A 17,313-nucleotide genomic window follows, 5' to 3' on the forward strand; every position below is an offset into this window, starting at 1 on the left:
GTCTGTGTCTAAAGAGTCTTTTGTTCATTGTTCCAAGACTATTAGTAATAAAAGCCAAAGTTAGAAGTTTGTGGTTCTGGAAGTGTCAGTAACCCCCATTTCTATTTTCTGTAGCTTTAAGTTCCTAACATAATTCTTTCTTAACAACCACAAGCACTTGATGAAAAAATTTACGAATTTAAATTTCTGATAAAGTATAAATATAAACATTTTAGTGCCACTAAAAAAAGGTTAAGCCCTGGCTGGTTGGCTCAGCGGTAGAGCGTCGGCCTAGCATGCGGAGGACCCGGGTTCGATTCCCGGCCAGGGCACACAGGAGAAGCGCCCATTTGCTTCTCCACCCCTCGGCTGTGCCTTCCTCTCTGTCTCTCTCTTCCCCTCCCGCAGCTGGGGCTCCATTGGAGCAAAGATGGCCCGGGTGCTGGGGATGGCTCTGTGGCCTCTGCCTCAGGCGCTAGAGTGGCTCTGGTCGCAACATGGCGACGCCCAGGATAGGCAGAGCATCGCCCCATGGTGGGCGTGCCGGGTGGATCCCGGTCCGGCCATGCGGGAGTCTGTCTGTCTCTCCCAGTTTCCAGCTTCAGAAAAATGCAAAAAAAAAAAAAAAAAGGTTGTTAAGCAGAAAACATTTAATTATGCTTTACTTTTTTTATTTGGGTGGACCATAATAAAACCTAGGAAGCTATGTTTCTTTTTAATGTTTTTATTTATTGGTTGTTTTTAAAAAAATTTTTTTTAAGAGAGAGAAAGAAAGGGGGGTCAGGAACAGGAGGCATCAACTTGAAGTAGTTGCTTCTTGTATGAGCCTTGACAAGGCAAGCCCAGGATTTCAAACCAGCAACCTCAGCATTCCAGGTCAACGCTTTATCGACTGTGCCACTACAGGTCAAGATGAAGCTATAAATTCTTTTAAAATTTTCCAAAAAGCCAAAGAGAAAATATTCTAAGTCTTATGTGAGAGATGAGAATGGGAGAGTTATTATAGATTATATAATTCTATTTAATACCAGGATACAGAACTTCCAAACTATGAAATATAAAAAGAGAGCAAAGATTTTAATACAGCAACGGTCAGGAAAGGTTAAAAAAAATAAAAATTGGCCCTGGCCGGTTGGCTCAGCGGTAGAGCATCGGCCTGGCGTGCGGGGGACCCGGGTTCGATTCCCGGCCAGGGCACATAGGAGAAGCACCCATTTGCTTCTCCACCCCACCTCCTTCCTCTCTGTCTCTCTCTTCCCCTCCTGCAGCCAAGGCTCCATTGGAGCGGGAATGGCCCGGGCGCTGGGGATGGCTCCTTGGCTTCTGCCCTAGGCGCTAGAGTGGCTCTGGTCGTGGCAGAGCGATGCCCCAGAGGGGGCAGAGCATCGCCCCCTGGTGGGCAGAGCGTCACCCCTGGTGGGCGTGCCAGGTGGATCCCGGTCGGGCGCATGCGGGAGTCTGTCTGACTGTCTCTCCCCGTTTCCAGCTTCAGAAAAATACAAAAAATAAAAATAAAAATAAATTAAGAAGGCATAGATACATAGACCAAGTATATCATTAAGTATGATAAATGTGACTTAAAAGTTAGCTCCCACGCAGGGTTAAAAATCAGGTTACCTCATGTTCTCAAAATGACACCCAATGGTCAAAAACAGGATAAAGATATACTAGACCAGGGGTAGCCAACCTTTTTATACCTGCCGCCCACTTTTGTATCTCTATTATTAAAATTTTCTAACCGCCCACTGGTTCCACAGTAATGGTGATTTATAAAGTAGGGAAGTAACTTTACTTTATAAAATTTATAAAGCAGAGTTACAGCAAATTAAAGCATTTAATAATAATTACTTACCAAGTACTTTATGTCAGATTTTCGCTAAGTTTGGCAGAATAAATCTTTATAAAACTTACTACAGTTAAATCTTTTTATTTATACTTTGGTTGCTCCGCTATCACCCACCATGAAAGCTGGAACACCCACTAGTGGGCGGTAGGGACCAGGTTGACTACCACTTTATTAGACAGATGCAAGCAAAAAGGAGGGGTAATAGTGAAAAAAAATCATATGTAATATAAGAAGGCATTAAATGGGGCAAAGAGGGACATTTTATAGCTGCCAAGATGTCACATGTGAATCATGCATTGACCAAGATAGGTAATGCATAAATCAACAAATGTTACTGATGAAAGAGTATAGCAAAGTTACACTTTTTTTTTTAAGCTACATTCTTGGTAGGAGATCAGCATTCTACTTTTCAGATTTTGATAGATCAAGTGGACAGGCAATTGATAAAAAGACTTTTGCATTTGTCTCTTTTACTTAGAACATATTCCCTCAGATATACATGACTTGTTCTCTCCTTTCATTCAGGTCTCTATCCAAATGTCAGTATAATGAGGAATTTCCTGATAATCTATTAAAAGTGGTATGCTTCATCATTCTATATCCATTTAGTCTGCTTTATTTTTTTCATGACATTCAATATTATCTCGCAGTATATATTTATTTAATTGTCCTCCGTAGGTGAAACTCCATGGGAATAGGAACCTTGTTTTGCTCACTGCTTTTTGTCTAGTACCTATAAGAGTGTGTGACACATGCCTGACCAGATGGTGGCACAGTGGATAGAGCATCGGACTGGGATGTGGAGGACCCAGGTTCGAGACGCTGAGGTCGCCAGCTTGAGCTCAGGCTCATCTGGTTTGAGCAAAACTCACCAGCTTGGACCCAAGGTCGCTGGCTTGAACAAGGGGTTACTAGGTCTGCTGAAGGCCCACGGTCAAGGCACATATGAGAAAGCAATCAATGAACAACTAAGGTATCCTAACGAAAAACTGATGATTGATGCTTCTCATCTCTCTCCCTCCTGTCTGTTCCTATCTATCCCTCTCTCTGACTCTCTGTCTCTGTAAAAAAAAAAAAAAAAAAAGTATGTGACACAACCTGACTGGTGATGGCACAGTGAATAAAGTGTCGAGCTGGGATGCTGAGGACCAAGGTTTGAAACCCCAAGGTCGCTGGCCTGAGCATGGGCTCATTCAGCTTGAGTACAGGGTCACTGGCTTCAGCGTAGGATCATAGACATGACTCCATTGGACTGGCTTGAGCCCAAAGGTTGCTGGCATGAGCAAGGGGTCTCTGGCTCAGCTTGAGCCCTGCCCCCCAATCAAGGCATTTATGAGAAGCAATCAATGAACAACTAAAGTACCAAAACTACAAGTTGATGCTCTCATCTCCCACCCTCTCTTACTTAAAGTATGTGACACATTATAGGTGTTCAACAAATATTTAATGAATGATACAGAAAAAAATTAAAATGATACAGAGTTGCACTGTCCAATATGGTGTCACTAGTCACAAGTGTCTATTTACATTTAATTAAAACTAAAAAATTGAATTCTTTAAACTGGTCACATTTCAAGGACTCAATAGCTATATATGACTAGTGGTTACCATATAAAACAGTGCAGATATAGAACTTTTCCATCATCACAAAATGCTATTGATCAGACCTTACACAAACTTGTATAATATTTAATAGTGATTCTGTGCATAACAGAATTCACATTTATTTTTTTAGAGAGAAGAAGGGAGAGAGATGATACCCATGAACTCGTAGTTGTAGCATTTGAGTTGTTCATTGGTTGCTTTCTCATATGTACCTTGACCAGGGTACTCCAGCTGAGCCAGTGACCCCTTGCTCAGGTCAGTGACCATGGATCATGTCTTGGATCCGCACTCAAGCCAGTGAGCCCACACTCAAGCCAGATGAGCCAGTGCTGCTCAAGCCAGAAACCTCGGGATTTCAAACCTGGGTCCTCAGTGTCCCAGGCTGACACTTTATCCACTGTGCCACCACCAGTCAGGCAAATTCACCTTTACTAAATGCCCACATTATTGGCCATTCCTATAATGCAGGGGTAGTCAACCTTTTTATACCTACTGCCCACTTTTGTATCTCTGTTAGTAAAATTTTCTAACTACCCACCGGTTCCACAGTAATGGTGATTTATAAAGTAGGGAAGTAACTTTACTTTATAAAATTTATAAAGCAGAGTTACAGCAAGTTAAAGCATATAATAATAATTACTTATCAAGTACTTTATGTCATATTTTCGCTAAGTTTGGCAGAATAAATCTTTATAAAAGAACTTACTATAGTTAAATCTATCTTTTTATTTATACTTTGGTTGCTCCAGTACCCCCCACCATGAAAGCTGGAACACCCATTAGTGGGTGGTAGGAACCAGGTTGACTATCACTGCTATAATGGATCATGTACTGAACCACAGGAAAACAACTCTTAGGAACAGGTTGTGCAGTTCATACTCAGTAATACTGCAGTGTAGCTAGAGTAAGGAGAGAGAATTTCTTGGGCTCCCCAAACACATGGAAATTAAGAAATAAAAAATTGTAACTAGAATTAATGATTATTCAGAAACTAATGTCAAAACAAACCTATCAAAGTCTGAAATGTGGCCAAAAGTATAGTGAGAAAATTCATAGTCTTAAAAATCTGTTTTGATTTTTTAATACTTTTATTTCTTTTTTTCAGGATAGATGTCAGACAGGATCGGAGAGAGATGAGAAGCATCAGTTCTTTGTTGTGGCACCTTAGTTGTTCATTGATTGCTTTCTCATATATGCTTTGATCAGGGGACTACAGCAGGACAAATGACCTCTTGCTCAAGCCAGCAACCCCACACTCAAGCTGGATGAGCCCACCTTGGGGTTTTGAACCTGGGTCCTCCGTGTCCCAGTCCGATGCTCTACACACTGTGCCACTGCCTGGTCAGGCATGTGTTTTGTAATTGAATAGAGCGTCGGCCTGGTGTGCAGGAGTCCTGGGTTTGATTCCCGGACAGGGCACACAGGAGAAGCGCCCATCTGCTTCTCTACCCCTCCCCCTCTCCTTCCTCTCTGTCTCTCTCTTCTCCTCCTGCAGCCGAGGCTCCATTGGAGCAAAGTTGGCCCAGGCACTGAGGATGGCTCCGTGGCCTTTACCCCAGACGCTAGAATGGCTCTGATCGCAACAGAGCGACACCCCAGATGGGCAGAGCATCGCCCTCTGGTGGGCATGCCGGGTGGATCCCAGTCGGGCGCATGCAGAATCTGTCTGACTGCCTCCCCGTTTCCAACTTCAGAAAAATACAAAAAATAAATAAATAAAAAGATAAAACAAATGACTAAGCATTCAAGAGCCTGACCTGTGGTGATGTAGTAGATAGAGCATCAACCTGGAATGCTAAGGTTGCCAGTTCGAAACCCCAGGCTTGCCTGGTTGGGGCACATATAAGAAGCAGTAATGAACAACTAAAGTGAAGCAACTATGATCTTGCTCCCTATCTCTAACTCCGTCCTTCTCACTCTAAAAATGTCAATAAATATTTTTTTCAGACCCTGATCAGTGGCTCAGTGGATAGATTGTCAGCCAGGCATATGGACGTCCCAAGTTCAACTCCTGGTCAGGGCACACATGAGAAGCGACCATCTGCTTCTCTCCCCTCCCCTGCTTCCCTTTTTCTTCCTCTTCTACCACAGCCAGTGGCTCAATTGGTTTGAGTGCTGCCCAGGTGCTGATGATAGCTCCATTGTAGCGCATCAGCTTCAGGCACAAAAATTAGCTCGGTACTGGAGCGTAGGCCCCAGATAGGATGGCCAGGTAGATTCTTGGTCAGGGTGCATGTGGGAGTCTGCCTCATTATCTAGCCTCCTCTTGCCTAAAAAATAATTAATTAAAACATTTATTTTTTTTTTTTGTGGGAGAGACAGAGAGAGTCAGAGAGAGGGACAGATAGGGACAGACAGACAGGAAGGGAGAGAGATGAGAAACATCAATTCTTTGTTGTGGTTCCATAGTTGTTCATTGACTGATTTCTCATATGTGCCTTGACTGGGGGGCTACAGCAGACCGAATGACCCCTTGCTTGAGCCAGCGACCTTGGGCTCAAGCTGGTGAACCTTGCTCAAACCAAGCTGGCAACCTGAGGGTCTCGAACCAGGTCCTCCACATCCCAGTCAATGCTCTATTCACTGCGTCACCACCTGGTCAGGCTTTTTTTTTTTTTTTATCTTAAAGAATTATTAAGCATTCAAGAAAAAGAACCACAAAATAATTTTAAAAATTAGCATGAAAATGGAATAAATATTTAAATAATAAAAATATACAGAACAGGAATAATAAACTATGTGGGAGATTTTTTTTTTCTTTGTATTTTTCTGAAGTTGGAAATGGAGAGGCAGACAGACTCCGCATGGGGCGATGCTCTGTTGCAACCAGAGCCATTCTAGCACCTGAGGCAGAGGCCATAGAGCCATCCTCAGTGCCAGGGCCAACTTTGCTCCAATGGAGCCTTGGCTGCAGGAGGGGAAGAGAGAGACAGAGAGGAAGGAGAGGGGGAGGGGTGGAAAAGCAGATGGGCGCTTCTCCTGTATGCCCTGGCCAGGAATCAAACCCGGGACTCCTGCATGCCAGGCCTATGCTCTACTACTGAGCCAAATGGCCAGGGCCCTATGTGGGAGATTTTTAAATTCTAATAAAATAGTATGTACAACTTTATACCTGTAAGTTAGAAAACTTAAGTAAATCAATGACTTTCCAGAAAGATGTAGAAATGGTGAATAGCTTAGGAAGACAAACAATTTGCCAAAGATTTGCCCTCTTGGGGCGTTGGGATTAGATATATAGTTGAGTTCTAACAAACTCTTCAAAGTAAAAAGAAGTCTCAGAAACCAGGTTTATGAACATTGTAAGGGCAAGGAGTATTGTGTTATTTATTCATCATTCTATTCCCAGCTTCAGAAATAGTACCTACCCAAACAGTTAAGGTCTGTTATGTGACTGGAAAGGGAAAATTTCATTAGAGTATTTTATGTGTGTGTATACTTTCAAAGAAGATACATTTTTAGTTATAAAAACAAAATTTTCTGGAGAAGTATTCGCTTTTAGAATGCCCTGAATATAAAAGTGAAAATTACTAATCAAGAATTATTTTATAAAATCTATTTTATAGATTTTATAAGGTAGGCATTTACTCCTTATAAACAACTAATAAGAAATGTGATATATAAGCACACATTTAAAACATGGGAAGACAACCAATATCTTGATGTACAAGTAGCCAAACTTCAGGAGACAAATATGTCCAACATGATTAAGAGGAGCTGGACTCTCCTTACAAATTGCTTAACTGAAAAAGGAGTAAGTGTTTAAGAAATGTTTTCACTGATGGGAAAATAAAACTAAAGGCCCTGGCCAATTGGCTCATTGGTAGAGTATCAGCCCATCGTGTGGAAGTCCCGGGTTCGATTCCCGGTTAGGACACACAGAAGAGGCACCCATCTGCTTCACCACCCTTCTCCCTCTCCTTCCTTTCTCTCTCTCTTACTCTCCTGCAGCCAAGGCTCCATTGGAGCAAAGTTGGCTCAGGCGCTGAGGATAGCTCCATGGTCTCCACCTCAGGTGCTAGAAGCTCCAGTTGCAATGGGGCAATGCCCCAGATGGACAGAGCAGCACCCCTTAGTGGGCTTGCTGAATGGATCCCAGTCGGGCGCATGTGGGAGTCTGTCTCTCTGCTTCCCCGCTGTTCACTTCAGAAAAATATAAAAAGTAAAAATAAAAAACCAGCATGTAAAACATTGATTCACAAAAGCAAAATCTCTATTAGTTCCAATTCTTGTATATCCTCAATGAGGTACATATTACATGAAAATAAAATGTTAAACATCCATCAATATGTAAAGAGGAATTCAATTTCTCAAGTACTAGAAACAACTTCATATTCTTTAAATCTACTCCCAGAATCTAGAATTGACTTTTTAAAAAAATAATTTATCAACTACCTAAGATTATTAACAATGACAAATAGTATCACTGAACATAGAATGTTATTTATTTCTCCTACTGCTTTTACCAGTGTAGTATAATATAAAACTTCTAATCCAATATTACATGGTCTTATATTCAAGCTAGTTATAATTAGGTCCTTAAAAAAATAAAGTTCTAAATATAAAGTTGGAGATTTAAGGCTCAGTAAACAATAACCAGTCTTATAACAGATTTTTCCTCACAAAGAGAATAAGCCAAAGTTTCTTTTGTGAACTTGCTTCATATTACTCTGTTCTCTCCCATTTCTTCTCCAGTAAAAAAACCCCAAAGGGCTATATGGAGAGTGAATAGCCTGTAGCCATCATTATAAGTGTGCTTCTGTTTAAGCCAAAAACCTTTGAATATAGGTCTTCAGTTCTGGCAGCAATTAAAATAAATTCTCAAAAATTCACATTTTCTTCAAAAAATTTCAATTGGCGAGCTTTCACACTGTAAGTTGTATACTTTTCACGCATGTGCTCCTGCAAATGCACCTATTTGGGAAAAATAAAAGAATCAGTATGTAGTAGAAAAAATATTTCTGTAATCTTAGAAAAATAGCTGTTCTGAGCATGACACCAAAGGTGGAAATCACATTGGTAAATACTAATAGTATATTTACATAAAAATTTTAACTTCAAGATACCAAAAAATAGTCATAAGAAATTGAAAAGCAAACAATAAACTAGGGTAAGTATTTTCAACAAACATGACAAAGAATACCATTAACATATGAAAAGCTCTTAGGATCAATAAAACAAAATGGTAGAACATCAGAGTTGATAAAATCCAACAGATAATTCAGCAAAGGTATTTACAAAATAATACAAATAACCAATTAATATACAGAAAATTCAATTTGACTAGAGATCAAGAAAATTTACTATGTGATACTACGTTGAAAGAAATTCCTTAATGGATGTGTTAAAAAGATGTCATGGACCTCCTGATACAGTGTACTAAGGATACAACATCACTTCTGTGGTATTCCTGCCAAAATGCATAATCTGAATCTACTCATGAGGTCAGACAAATTCAAACCCAGATGCATTTTATAAAACATGGCATCTTCAAAGATGTCAAGGTCAAAACAAAGATGGAGTAAGTGTTCCAGATTAAAGGAGATAAAACAACTAAATATAAAATGTGATCCTAGTTGGTCCCACATGTGGCATGACAGCATGAGGAGCTTTGCAGACCCCTCCCTCAGCGAAACCGGGGAAAATTATTTTTTTAAAACCACCCTTTTAGGCCCTGGGAGGGTAGCTTAGTTGGTTAGAGCGTCATCCCGATAAAGCAATGTTGCAGGTTCCATCCCCGGTCAGGGCACATACAAGAATCAACCACTGAATGCATAAATAAGTGGAAAAACAAATCAATGTTTCTCATCCTGCCTTTCTCTCTAAAATTAATAATTTGTTTTTCTAAAACCCAACCATTTAGTCTCTGGAAATGGTCCTATGTGCATACAGCAAATAAAGACATAATTTTTTTTTCAAACAAATCTAAAACTCATTAAGAGAGAGTCTATGGTATTTGAACTAAGATCAACTGCCTCCCTCTGCACTTCCAGGCTCTTGAGACAGAATTACATCCCATTGGTGGAGCAAAAAAAAAAAACCAGGGTTCCCTTCCCATAAGCCTCCCAGTCAGAAGACTATGTTCCTAGAAGGGGCACAGCATCAGAATATTTATCTCATCCTGTCCTCAATACCTGTTGTTGAAGATAAGTTTTGGAAGAGTGCAGGGAAGAGGTGGAAGCTTCCTTCTTACACCCAGCTTGGACTTGTAGGAAGGGGGGTCTACCTTGGGTGCAGGGCCACTGAAAATACTAGAGTCCTACTCCATATTTGGCCCAAGCCAAAAAGTGAAGATTCCATTCTGGATGAAGCATGCTGAGAAGATCAAGAGACTACAGCCCTCTCACTCCCCTATGAGCTTTTAAAGTGGGGATAACACTCAGAAGCAAACATGCTAATTTTCCTCACACCCAGTTCTAGAGTTTTGCCCAGAGATTTTGCCTAGGAATCTTTTCCTAAATAAACTGACTTCATTTGGGACAGACTAAGGAAAAATTCAAACCTAAGCATGCTCTCAAAAACAAAACAGCCTGACCGGGCGGTGACACAGTAGATGGAGCGTCGGACTGGGATACGGAAGACCCAGGTTTGAGACCCCAAGGTTGCCAGCTTGAGTGAGGGCTCATCTGGTTTTAGCAAAAGCTCACCAGCTTGAGCCCAAGGTCGCTGGCTCGAGCAAGGGGTTACTCGGTCTGCTGAAGGCCCGCAGTCAAGGCACATATGAGAAAGCAATCAATGAACAACTAAGGTGTTGCAATGCGCAACGAAAAGCTAATGATTAATGCTTCTCATCTCTCCATTCCTGTCTGTCTGTCCCTGTCTATACCTCTTTCTGACTCTCTCTGTCTCTGTAAAAAACAACAACAACAAAAAAAACGATAACAAAGAAAATGAGGTAGTGGTGGAAGGCAACCGGGAGGAGATTGGCAGATTAAACACTGACCTTGGGAACTCTCCCTTCAAAGGTGACTGAATTTGTGGATTAGTCTGTAGCAGCATATATATATATATACCTCAGGGCATTGTTGAAAACAGCAAAGCAATCAGCTGACAACTAAAAAACCATAAAGCTGGGTAAGGTCAGGGAAAGGGAGAGTGCCCAGAGAGAGATGCCAAACCCTCTGTCATTCCAAGGTGGTTGAGGACATACCCAAGGTTGCACTACTGAGGGTCATCAAAGGCTTTACGTTGTGGGGAAAGGTGAAAGGGTAAAATAAAATAGACCACTAAAATAATCCAGCCAACCACTAAACAAATGAATAACAATGACAACCCTCATTGCTAGGGAGGCCAGTGTCCAGATTTGTAAAAACATACCTAAAACTTCCAGTTGCCAATAAAAAGTTATGAGATATGCAAAGAAACAGGATGACACATACACTGGGGATAAAAACAGGCAAAGAAAAAAATTCCTGTGGGAACAACCAGATGCTGGATTTAACAGAAAAACACACTAAAGTAGCCATTATAAACATGTACACAAAACAAAAGAAAATAATGATTACAGAAGTAAAGGAAGGTATGATGACAATGTCATATCAAAGAATATTGATAAAAAGAACTAAAAAGAGCCTGACCTGTGGTGGCGCAGTGGATAAAGCGTCAACCTGGAAACGCTGAAGTTGCCGGTTCAAAACCCTGGGCTTGCCTGGTCAAGGCACATATGGGAGTTGATGCTTCCTGCTCCTCCCCTCCCCTCGCTATAATGAATAAATAAAATCTTAAAAAAAGAAAAGAAAAGAAAAGAAATCCATCTTTAAAAAAAAAAAGAAAAAAAACCAAATGGAAATTCTGGAGTTAAAATGTGCAATAATAAAAGGTTCACCAGAGGGAATCAACAGTATATTTGAACTGATGAAAGAATTTTAAGCAATCTTAGAGATAGATGAATAGAGATTATATAATCAAAAAAAAAAAACAAAAACAAAACAGAGAAAAAAGGAAATTAAGAAAATAAACAGAGCCTCAGAGAAATGTGGGATACCATTTAAGCACACCAACACATGTGTAATGGGAGTACCAGAGGGAAAGGAAAAAAAAACAACCATTAAACACCCAGGAAGCTCATGAACTCCAAACAGAATCAGCTCAAAGAGATCCACAGACGCATTCAAGTAAAAGGGCTACAAGCCTAAGACAGGGAGAAAATCTTGAAAGCAGAAAGAGAAAAATGACATCACTTATAAGGGAATCCAAATAACATTAACAGCTAAATTATAAACAAGGGAGACCAGAAAGCAGTGGAATAACATTCAAAATGCTCAGAGAAAAAAATTTCAACCAATAATCACATAACCAGTAAACCTATCTTGCAAAAATGAAGGCCAAACACATTTCCAGATAAAAATATAATTTGTGGCTAGCCTCCTCACAAGAATTACTAGAGGAAGTTCATCAGGCTGAAAGGAAGAGACCTCAGGCAGTAATTCAAATTACATGAAAACACAAAAATACTGCTGAAGGCAATTGTATAAATAAACACAATATACATGCATATTACTTTTCCTTTCTTCTCTAACTTGAATTTAAAAGCAACTGTATAATTCAATATGTATTGAAGATGGCAGAGGAGAAAGCAATAGGAATACATGTCCTCAAATAGATAAAAATTGCCCTAGCAGAATCTGCTTGATGTAACTAATTTGGAAATCTGGAGCCTATTAAAGGTTTGCAACATCCATGGGAAGGCTTTGATAATAAGTTGTGGTTAATTTCAGCTCTTAGTACCCTCCACCCTGATAGCAGGAAGCTGTGAAGATGTTCCTAGAGCAATTTGCACACAGTTCTAGAAGCCAGAGTGGGCAATAAGAACCCTGTCTTAAAACAAACAAACAAACAAACAAACAAAAAAACCCTGTCTTCCAAGTACCAGGAATGAGTATACAGAGAGCTTATTACTGCTTCTGATCATGGAGGTACAGACTCAATGGCAGGCAACCACTGTTGCAACTGTCACTGATATTGTTAAAAACCTCTCCCCCGTCCAGCAGAAGCCGGTTCCAAGGGATTTGCATTGTAGGAGTGCCAGGAAAAGAGAAGAAGAGGAAGAGAGATTATTTGAAGACAGTAACCAAAAATTTACCAAATTTAATGAAAGCCATGAATATAAACATCCAAATGGAAGGTAGTAAAGGGTCAAGGGGGTCAAATATATGGTGACCAAGGAGATTTGACTTTGGGTGGTAAACACACAATGCAATACACAGGTGATATCAAATTGTACACATGAAGCCTATATAACTTACTTTTAGATTTTATTTATTGATTTCATAGAGAGGAAAGAGACAGAGAAAGGCAGGGAGGAGTGCTTGGAGCATCAAGTCTCAGTAGTTGCTTCTCATATGTGCCCTGACAGGGCAAACCTGGGGTTTCAAAACAGCAACCTCAGCATTCTAGGTCAATACTCTATCCACTGCACCACCACACGTCAGGCTGAAGCCTATATTTTATTAACCAATGTCACCCCAATAAGTTTAATATAAAAAGAACAATAAAGAGCAATAAAACAACTCATGCAGTTAGTAAGAGGCCCAGGTAGAAGCTGAATTAGGCCTGGTACTCTTCTTGACCCTATGGCTGCCTTCCTGAGTGCTCGTGACTCTACACCATCATCAACAACAATCAAAAAATAAAAAACATCCAAGAAGCTCAACAAACTTTTAAGTAAGATGAACACAAAGAGTTCACACCCAGATACATTATAATCAAACTGTTGAAAGCCAAATACAAGGAGAGAATCTTGAAAGCAGCAAGAAAGGAGTGACTCATCACATACAAGAGATTTCCTGACAGGTGGGGGTGCAGTGGAGAGAGAGTTCACTTGGGATGGTGAGGTCCTAGGTTTGAAACCCCAAGGTCACCAGCTTGAGCATGGGGTCATTGGCATGATCCCATGGTTTCTGGCTTGAGCCCAAAGGTTGCTGGCTTGAAGCCCAAGGCCTCTGGCTTGAGCAAGAAGTCACTGGCTCAGTTTGAGCCACCTGGTCATGGTATGAGAAGCAACCAATGAACAACTAAATTCATGCAACTACAAGTTGATGCTTATCTCTTTCCCTTCTTCTCTCTCTCTCTTTCACATGGTAAAAAAAAAAAAAAGATTATCAGTTGGACTGTGGTAGAGCAGTGGCTAGACCATCGACTTGGAACACTGAGGTCACAGGTTTGAAACCCTGGGCTTGCCCAGTCAAGGCACATACAACAAGCAAACAATGAAAAACTAAAAAGTGAAGCAACTATGAGTTGACACTTGTCACTCCTCTACCCCCTCCTTTCTCTGTAAAATCAATAAATAAAATCTTTTTAAAAATTATCAGCAAATTTCTCATCAGAAACTTCAGAGGCCAGAAGCAGGATGATATTTTCAAAGTGAAAAACCAAAAAACAACAACAAGAAACCCCTATCAACCAAGAATCCTATATCTAGCAAAAACGTCTTTCAAAAGTAAGAGAAAAAAGAAGGAAATCCTGCCATTTTCAATAACATGGATGGACCATGAAGGCATTATGCTAAATGAAATAAGTCAGAAAAAGGCAAACAATATATAACCTCACTTATATGTGGGATATAAAAAACCCAAACTCATAGAACAGATTAGTGGTTGCCACTAATTAGGGGGTGGAGGTGGGGGATAAGGGAAATGTGTAAAGGTAGTCAAAAGGTACAAATTCCAGTTACAAAATAAATAAGTTCTGGGTATATAATTTATAGCATGGTGACTATAGTTAACAATACTGTATTGTTATTTGAAGTTGCTAAGAGCAGATGTTAAAAGTTCTCATCACAAGAAAAAAATTTTAACTATGACAGGTGACATGTTAAGCTAACTGAAATAATTTTGCAATATATACAGTATCAAATCATTATGCTGTACACCACAAACTACACAATACCAATTATATCTCAATAAAACTGGGGGGGGGGGAGGAGAACTTAAGACATTTCCAGATAAGCAAAAGATGAAACCTGTTAGCATTAAACCTGTCCTGCAAGAAATATTAAAAGGAATCCTGCCAGTTGAAATGAAAGGATCCTAGATAGTAACCTGAAGCTGTATGAATATAGATCTCAATAAAGGTAAATACAGGGACATATACATTATCAAAGCCAGTAGTGTTGTAACAATGATTTATAATTTTTTGTTTTCTATATGACTTAAACACATGAAAAAAATTATTCTGAAAGCTAGTTCTATTGTAACTCTGATTTGTAACTCTACATTTTGTTTTCTACAAAATTAAAAACATTACTAGTCTGGGTCCTGGCTGGTTTGCTCAGTGGATAGAGCGTCGGCCCAGCATAGGGATGACCCAGGTTTGATCCCCAGTCAAGGCAGGCATAGGAGGCGACCATCTGCTTCTCTTTCTCTCCTTCTCTCCCTCTCTCTCTCTTCCCCTCTCACAGCCAGTGGCTCCACTGGTTCAAGCATTAGTCCCAGGCACTGAGGATAGCTCAGCTGATTCAAGCATCATCCCCAAACAATGTTGTCAGGTGGATCCCAGTCGGGGCACATGCAGGAGTCTATGTCCCTATCTCCCCTCCTCTCACTTAGAGGAAACAAACACTTACTAGTTTCTTTTTGGATAGACAATACGTAAAGATGAAATTTTGTGACATCAAAAGAGGCAGGGACAGAGCTATAAAGCAGAAATTCTGTATGTTATTAAAATTAATTTGATATAAATTCAGATTAAAGTATTAAAACTTTAGGATGTTAAATGTAATCCCCATGGTAACCACAAAGAAAATATAGACTATACATTAAAGACAATGTAAATAGAATTAAAATGTTTCACTACAAAAAAAATGTAGCATAAAAGAAGACTGTAATGCAGGAAATGAGGAACAAAATGCTGTAGGGCATATATAGAAACAAATAACAAAATGACGTATGTCCCTCCCTATCAGTAATTATTTTAAACCCTCCAATCAAAAGACACAGATTGGCAGAATGGATAATAAAACTATATGCTGTCTACAAGACACAATGGATTGAAAGTGAAAAGACTGAAAAAAATGTCCCATGCAAACAATAACCAAAAGAAAGAAGGGGTGGCTATACTAATATCAGACAAAACAGACCCGAAATCAAAGAGGTTACAACCAGTGGTAGTCAACCTAGTCCCTACTGCCCACTAGTGGGCGTTCCAGCTTTCAAGGTGGGCGGTAGCAGAGCAACCAAAGTATAAATAAAAAGATAGATTTAACTATAGTAAGTTGTTTTATAAAGATTTATTCTGCCAAACTTAGCGAAAATCCGACAAAAAGTACTTGGTAAGTAATTCTTATTATATGCTTTAACTTGCTGTAACTCTGCTTTATCAATTTTATAAAGTAAAGTTACTTCCCTACTTTATAAATCACCACTACTGTGGAACCAGTGGGCAGTTAGAAAATTTTACTACTAACAGAGATACAAAAGTGGGCGGTAGGTATAAAAAGGTTGACTACCCCTGCAATAGACAAAGATGTTATATAATATATTAACAAAAGGATTGATACAGCAGAAAGACATAATAATTATATACACATTTATGCACCCAAGACTATCAAAATATGAGGCAAAAATTGATAGAATTGAAGGAAGAAACAGTTTTACAATTATAGTTGGAGACTTCAATATATACTTGAACAACACAACTACAGTTGACCCTTGAACAACAAAGGTTTGAACTGCAGAAATCCACTTATATTTGTGTTTGATTTTTTTTTCAAGAAACCTGGTCCTCTGTACCTCCAGGTTTTGCATCCTCAAATTCAACTATTGAAGAATCAAAAATAGTTATTTTCACTCCTCAGTTGGGAAATCATTGATGTGGAGGGCCAACTGTATGCAGTTCTATACTATTTTATGTAAGGGACTTGAGGACCCTCAGATCTGGGTAAATGTGAGGGGTCCTGGGACTCAGTATCTTACACATATAACTCCAAGAAAATATACAAATATAAGTAGTACAGGAAAAGATACTCAACATCATTCGTCATTGGGAAAAAGTAAGTCAAAACCACAATGAATAACATTTCATACCCACTATAATAAAAAAGTCAGATGGTAACAAGCATTGGTGAGGATATGGAGAAATTGGAACCCTCTCCTGCTGCCGTTAGGAATGTAAAATGATGCAGCCACTTTGGAAACCAGTCTGGAAGTTCCTCAAACGTTTAATGTAGACCTATCATATTACTACTAGTTATCATTCTACTACTAGTCATATGCCCAAGAGAAGTGAATCCACACAAAAGTTTATACCAGAATTATTTATGATAGGCATGTAGAAACCCAAATGTCCATCAACTGAGAAATAGATAAAATGTGGTAGAGTAATACCCCCTTATCTGTGGGGGCCATGTTCCAAGATTCCCAGTGGATGCCTGCCACTGTAGGCAGTATGAAACCTGATGTATACTTTTTTTGGTATTTTTCTGAAGTTGGAAACAGGGAGGCAGTCAGACAGACTCCCACATGCGCCCGACCGGGATCCACCCGGCATGCCCACCAGGGGGCGATGCTCTGCCCATCTGGGGCATCGCTCTGCTGCAATCAGAGCCATTCTAGCACCTGAGGCAGAGGCCACAGAGCCATCCTCAGCGCCCGGGCAAACTTTGCTCCAATGGAGCCTTGGCTGCAGGAGGGGAAGAGAGAGACAGAGAGGAAGGAGAGGGGGAGGGGTGGAGAAGCAGATGGGCACTTCTTCTGTGTGCCCTGGCCGGGAATCGAACCCGGGACTCCTGCACGCCAGGGCGACACTCTACCACTGAGCCAACCGGCCAGGGCTACTTTTTCCTATACATATATACTTGCAATAAAGTTTAATTTATAAAGTAGACACAGTAGGAGATGAACAACAACTCGATAAAATAAACAATTATACTGTAATAAAAGTTATAT

General features: G+C 40.0%; 1 protein-coding gene across 3 annotated transcripts in view; it reads right to left on the reverse strand.

The window, feature by feature from the left end:
- Positions 1-6,494: 6,494 nt before the first annotated feature.
- Positions 6,495-17,313, reverse strand: part of NEK4 (NIMA related kinase 4) — a 60,534-nt gene continuing 49,715 nt past the window's right edge. For 2 of the 3 annotated variants that reach the window (XM_066245248.1, XM_066245247.1), the window contains one exon: positions 6,497-8,341. In XM_066245248.1, the coding sequence (XP_066101345.1) occupies positions 8,249-8,341 (93 nt within the window). In that variant the 3' untranslated portion in view covers positions 6,497-8,248. Of the gene's footprint in view, positions 8,342-17,313 lie in introns of all 3 variants that reach the window. The other variant, XR_010727311.1, reaches the window with a different exon arrangement.

This window comes from Saccopteryx bilineata, chromosome 10, assembly GCF_036850765.1.
Source record: "Saccopteryx bilineata isolate mSacBil1 chromosome 10, mSacBil1_pri_phased_curated, whole genome shotgun sequence".
Lineage (NCBI taxonomy): Eukaryota > Metazoa > Chordata > Mammalia > Chiroptera > Emballonuridae > Saccopteryx > Saccopteryx bilineata.